This window comes from Merops nubicus, unplaced genomic scaffold (assembly GCF_000691845.1).
Source record: "Merops nubicus isolate BGI_N331 unplaced genomic scaffold, ASM69184v1 scaffold12002, whole genome shotgun sequence".
Lineage (NCBI taxonomy): Eukaryota > Metazoa > Chordata > Aves > Coraciiformes > Meropidae > Merops > Merops nubicus.
The window spans coordinates 15,083-21,548 of record NW_008592909.1 but is presented as its reverse complement, the minus strand read 5'-3'; the positions used below and the strand labels follow the sequence as shown (position 1 = coordinate 21,548).

General features: G+C 49.8%; 1 protein-coding gene across 1 annotated transcript in view; it reads right to left on the bottom strand.

Moving 5' to 3' along the window:
* Positions 1–40: 40 nt before the first annotated feature.
* LOC103768157 (janus kinase and microtubule-interacting protein 3-like) overlaps positions 41–6,466 on the bottom strand; it is a gene marked incomplete at its 3' end in the record, with an annotated part of 14,764 nt that continues 8,338 nt past the window's right edge. Inside the window, exons 3-7 of the mRNA XM_008935294.1 lie at positions 4,881–5,096; positions 3,174–3,293; positions 2,080–2,226; positions 500–631; positions 41–76 (exon numbers count right to left, since the gene is read on the bottom strand). Of these exons, the coding sequence (XP_008933542.1) occupies positions 41–76; positions 500–631; positions 2,080–2,226; positions 3,174–3,293; positions 4,881–5,096 (651 nt within the window). The remainder of the gene's footprint in view (positions 77–499; positions 632–2,079; positions 2,227–3,173; positions 3,294–4,880; positions 5,097–6,466) is intronic.

The window sequence follows — 6,466 nt, the reverse complement described above, 5'->3', positions numbered from 1 at the left end:
TTAAAGCACACCAAGATGAGGATGAAGTTGTCATTCTTACCATGACACTCTTCACATAGCCAGCAGTTTCCAGGGTCTAATGAAAAAGAATGAAGTAATGCCCATAAGTGTACAGTCTTAAAAAAGGTATTTTCTTGTTATGTTTTCAGCATTTTCTCTTTCCAAAGCCCCAAAGAGAACACTGCAGAAGACCCCCTGCATGCATGGCCCTGCTGAGCTCTGCCAGCCTCTCCGGGGTGTGGGCTCTGCCAGCAGTGCCTCTGCCAGAGGGGCTGCAGTGCTGCTGTCACACCAGTGCAGTGCAGATCCAAAGGATGTTTCTAAACACTGCCACAGATCACTTGCATTCAGTTCAGTCACTACTACTCATAGCAATGCTGGCCATGTCCCCCTGGTGCAGGCTCTGCCCACAGAACCCCAGGCACCCCTTGCTCAGGCTTCCTGTTCTCCTGCTGCAGCCTTGGTTGACCTCACGTGAAGGTGCAGAATGATATCCTACCTTGGAGAGTTCATCAATGATATTTTGCTGTTCAATAACTTGTAGCCTCAGGAAATCAACTTCTCTTTCTTCCTGGCTGTGGTCAAGGTCATTTAAAGAGCTCGGTCTCCTTATTGTTCCAGCTCTTTGCCTCTAAAAGAAACCCACACAGCAGAAGAACAAAGGATCAGAAAGCTTTGCCAGAGGACAGTACACAACCCTTCCCTTCCAGCTGGTGATACCTCTCTCCTAATGGGTGTCTTGGCAGCTGTCCTGCTTCACTTCTGCTGAGCGTTACATCCCCAGCTGGCCAAGGAGGCCACCAGCAGCCTGGCTTGGATCAGCACTGGTGTGGCCAGCAGGACTAGGGCAGGATCATCCCCTTGGACTCAGCACTGGGGAGTCCACCCCTTGAATCCTGGGGTCAGTTTTGGGCCCCTCACTCCCAGCAGGACCTTGAGGGGCTGGAGCGTGGCCAGAGAAGGGCAACGGAGCTGCTGGGGAAGGGTCTAGAGCCCAAGTGTGGGGAGGAGCAGCTGAGGGAGCTGGGGGTGCTGAGCCTGGAGCAAAGGAGGCTCAGGGGAGACCTTCTGGCTCTGCACAGCTCCTGACAGGAGCCTGGAGCCAAGGGGGGGGTCGGGCTCTGCTCCCAAGGAACAAGGGACAGGACAAGAAGAAATAGCTTCATATTGTGCCAGGAAAATTTAGGTTGGACATGAGGAAAGAATTCTTCCCCAAAAGGGTCATCAAAGCCTAGACTAGGCTGCCCAGGGCAGTGGTGGAGTCCCCATCCCTGGAGGGGTTTCCAAGCCATGGAGATGTGGGGTGAGGGACACGGGGCAGTGGGGACCTGGCAGGGCTGGGTTAACTGTTCAACTCAATGATCTTAAAGTTCTCTTCCAAGCAAAGTGATTCTGTCTGTGCTGCAAACATGCTGAGTGTTCCTGCTTCTCATATTGCCACGTGAAGCTCGTGGTCACCCGAGGGGACAATGGGCATGTGGGGTCCAAGGTACCAAGGAGAGGGGCGGGCAGCAGCTGCAGCCCACCCATGTGTGGCTCTCTCCTGCAGCAGAAGGAATCCAGAGAGCTGGGGCAGCATCACTTCTCTCTGGGTTGCTCTCACTCATGGGGCTCTGCAGCAGCCCTGGAGCCACAGCCCCACAGGGGTGGCCTGAGCCTCCTGCAGTGCCACAGCTCCAGCTGCCAGCCTCTGCCCACCCACAGCCTGGGTGCAGGGTTCCTGGGGATGATAAGTGCAGGGTTCCTGGGGATCCCGAGGGGATGCTGCTACAGGAGTCTGAGGTGGGCTGGGGTGGTTTGTGCCCCTGTCGAAGCTCAGCATCCAGTGACTGAAGAGTCTCCTGATCAAAACGGGCAAAGCTCTCACACTCTCTGTTCTTCAGAATGATTTGTTTTTAAAGTTAAAATAAAATATTTTATGTAAACCAAAACGTTCTAGGCACAAACCACCACAGCACATCTCAGCGAGTTCCAGAAAGGGGAAACTTTCCTTTTAAACTTGCAAGCTGGGACGATGCCAAACTCCATCAGCCTGCGAGTGCTGACTGCACATTCCCTCTGGAGCACGCAGGGACTTACCATGGCTAGATTTTCTTGTGTTACAAATTTTAATTTATTTTCCATTCGGCGTAAGGCATGTGACAGTTCTTCATTCTTCCTGCTAAGGCGTTTATTTTTGTCCAAAATGGGCTTGTACTGACTCTCAGCTTCTCTCAGACGTTTTAACTGAAAGATTAAGAGAGAATGAACACCTCCAGAGCTGCTCTTCTTCATCAAACATATTAGTACTTTCCTTCAGCTATCATTGTATCAGCGTTTTCTCCTAATGCAAAGCAGAACTGACCGAGTGCTCTGTCCAGCTCTGGAGTCCTCAGCACAAGAAAGAACTGCTGGAGCGGGGCCAGAGGAGCCCCAGCAATGCCCCGAGGGGGGAACCCCTCTGCTGGGAGCCCAGCAGGAGAGAGTTGGGCTGGGGCAGCTGAGAGGAGAAGGCTCCAGCTGGGGAGACCTGCTGGGGGCTGACAGGACTGCCAGGGGCCTGCCAGAAAGCTGGGGAGGGACTTCTGAGCAGGACCTGCTGGGACAGGAGAAGTACAGGATGATTTTCAACTAACAGAGGGAGATTCAGACTAGAGAGAAGGAAGAATGTTTGCTGCTGAGGGTGGTGAGCCCCTGGCCCAGGCTGCCCAGAGAGGTGGTCGCTGCCCCATCCCTGGCACCATCCCAGGGGAGGTTGGCCGGGGCTCTGAGCACCCTGCTCTAGCTGGGGATGTCCCTGTCCCTGCAGGGGGTTGGACTCAGTGACCTTTAAAGGTCCCTTCCCACACAAACCATATGACGATTCTATGAAGAACTCTTGATGTTTCAAGCCCGAGGCAGATTGCTCTTCCTTTATCATTGCTCAGTCTGTGCAAGAAGTGTGCCAGGTGGGGAACGTGTTTATTTTTAAAAAAAAAAAAGAAAAATATTTCCAGGTTATGCCATTTAAAAAAAAAAAAATTAATCATTATTTTATAGGCAAAAGCCAAGGTGATGTGGCACAGGACCAAATGCAGAGTGTAAGGAGGAGGCAGCTACTCCTGCAATGCTTTCCAAGTAGCACAGGAGGGTGTTCTGGGGCCAGGCATGGTCGCAGCAGCAGGTTCAGAAGTGGCCATCACCACTGCACTCACCAGCTCGTTCCTCTCCTCGGAGAGCAGCGCGTTCCGGTCCTCCAGCTTCCTGATGATGGCACTCAGCTCAGCGATCTTAAGCTGGAAACGCCGGGCATCCTTTTCATCCAACTGCTGTTCCTAAAACAAAGATCAACTGCAAATAACTGTTCATAAGTGTACGTGCAAGGTCAACGGTATTCAAAGCTCAAACTTTTTCTTATCCCAAATCCAAACCTCTAAAAACACAGTATGGCAGAGTAGGTACCCTGTGTGCCCTAACTGGCCACTGAAAGCTGCAGGATGAGACCAACAGAAAGTGTGGAGTGGAAATGTAACAAAGTATGCAAATGCAGAAGTGTGTATATGCAAATACAAAGTCACAGATGGTAAACTTGGAAATAGAAAAGAAAAGATCAAAAATTAGGCCATGTTTCCAATGTATGCCACTGTTGAACTGAGTGCTTCAGACACACCACCCGCTCCGAGGACTTTGTTGTAAGAAAATGATATTAAAAATACTGAAGTACAAATGGGGGAAATCCATGCAATTATACCATTGCATAAGCTCTTCTGCAGAGCTGTGGCCCTTAGGGGGTTCTAAAGGGCCACTCGCAAATCCAAAGGGGTAGCACTTGGTCTGAGTGAGGATGCTTAAATCAAATTATAAATGGATAGAGAGGTAGGTAGGCGTGTTCTCATTCAGAATCTATTTACCAATGTCACAGACCTTTTCCCCTTCTCTAGGACTTGTTTGGGTGTTTGGCAGAAGCTGAGTACAAATCGAAACAAGCAAATTACTGCCCAGGGTGCCAGAGGCACTTTTGGGAGGTCTATAGGGTTCCTCATTCAACAGGTGCAGGAGAGGCTTGGGACAAAGGATAAAATTGACTGGTTTGCTCATGTACAAGTGTTTACACTTCTACTGAGAAAATTAAGGTTGTCGCAAAAGAAATCTTGATGAGAATCAGCAATGAAGGAAATTTGCATATGTCAGATGCATGAGGTCAGTTAACGGAGGGGTTTTGGATATTAGCAAATTAAGGCAAAAGCGGAAGGGTGCCACAGTCACGCTGAAAAAGCCCTTGTGGAAGGGTGACTAAAATTCAGCGTTCTGGATATTGTGCTGTAGAAAAGCAAGAGCAGAGCAGGGGTTAGCCAGCGGGCACACGGGCTGGCTGCCCGGCCAGAAGCGAGCGCGTGGGGCAGCACGAGCCCCGAGGCAGCCGCGGTGTCTGGGGGGCCCGTGGGGCTCCCCGCGCTCTCCTGAGCCCACCACCTTCCCCCGTCCCCCTGTCAGCTGCCCCGGCACCTCTGCTCACAAGAGCCCTGGCTGGCAGTTCCAAGAGCTAGCACACATACATCACTCGGTTAGAAGTGCATTTGCATCATTTGTTGGCAAAAATTGTGTGAAATTAAGGCAGGTGGCAGAAGTATGGTACAGTGAGGAAAAGGAAGAGAAAAAGAACAGAAAAATTTCACCCTGCTGACAAAACCAAACCAACCAGAAAACAAAACGACAAAGGAGCAAAAGCTCTCCCATAACAGGGCTGGATTTTACATCTTCAAGGCTCGGCTAAGAAACAAGAGCAAGAAAGGGACGCCGCGGGGTCTCCCCGGTATGGGAAAGCTGTTGCTCGAGGGTGCACTCATCAAGATTCTGTCACTTTGTGCCACATTGTCACTCTCTGCTCGTTTGTTTAGGTGAAACCACGTGAAAGTGCTTACGGGGCTTCCCGAATGATCTGAAGCGTCTCCTGCACCACTTGCATAAGGAAGTTCCCGCTTGGGGCTGCTCAGATGCCGATCAGACTCTTTGATCTGGGAAAGTTGTTCATCTAAAGCCTCCTTTTGGAGCTGCAGTCTCTGAGCATGCCCGGCTTGAACCCCTAACTCTCTCTCCAGCACGTAGACTGCTCTGTCTTTAAACTTAATCTCCTCCATCTACAAGGAGAACAGAACACAATCACAGGCAGGCAGCGGCTCGACAACAACAGAGCATCTTAGACCCCCAGCACGGCCAGCGAACGGTTGTGTGGAGCCGAAGCCCCTCGACATGGGAAATACAGCAGTGCCCTCCTGGAAACACAACAGCAGCGGATATTTGACAGTCAGCACACAAACTGAATCATGAAACCAGCTCGGGAATATTAACTCTTCTTCTGGGGCCACACAGATTAAAATTGCTCTTTTTCAGCATGAATTTTTTCATTAAAATCATCAGGAAATAACCCATGTTCTCAGTACCATTTCAGAGTAGTTTTTTAAAAAAAATTAAAGCCAAATAGATCACACTTTGGATTAGTTCACTGCCACATTTCAATGATTTTGCAGAATTTTGCTTGGACATCACCTTTGGAAAGATTTGAGACAGAATGTAAAAGAAAAAAATTAAAACCTGAATATCTTTTTAACTTTCAAAATACAGAAGGAATGTGAATTTTAAAAATTATTTTTCCAAAAGTCTCCCATGGGAACAATTTGTTTAATTATTCCCTTTCTGTGAAAGGTTTTGCTTGTGCATAATAAACATCATGCAAAATCATTAAGTGCTTAAATGACAAACGTCAGCGGTCTCTAATTCTCCTCTTCCCTCTTTGCCAGCACCGTCCAGCTGAGTCCAGGGCTGTGCTCATTGCTGTTGGTTGGGTTGAACGTGCAGGTGCTCTGGGAATATTTTCTGGATACTTTTTTCCAAGTGCCAATGCAGAATTGGAGCCTCCATCCTGCCCGTGGGGCTGAGGCAGGTTTGATGTGCGGGTGGCTCTCGCCACGAGCCGGTGAACGTGCCGCGGCTCACGGCAGGATTGGACCCCCAGGGTCAGGCCAGGACAGAGGGTGCTGTGCCTAACGGTGAGCGATTACTGAGCACAGCCCGAGATGTTCTTTGGTGCCCCACTGCAGCAGCCTCTCGGGCTCTTCCCAGAGGGGCTGTCCCCACACATTATCCCTGCTCACCAAGCAGTGATTACTGCCCCGTGCTGCGGGCTGCCAGGCGTGCTGCCCGGGAAGGAGACCACGGGAAGAGAGGAATCAGACACAGCCCCTAAGTGTCTGAGGATTTGGTTTCAGACACCACACCTGCACAAGATTTTCAGCACACGGTTTTGAGATTTACATCTTTAATTCAAATGACTGGTATTTAAAATGTGTGCTGCTGGAAGCAAGAACATTTTGCCTTGTGAGCACTGTGGTGCTTTTATCTTTGCTAGTTTTAAGTTGGTAAACCTGGAAAAAAATAACATTGTGAATTAACAGATCACTCCAAGTACTTTGTTTCCAAGAACTGCAAAACCAGCCCGCCCAGGGAAAGA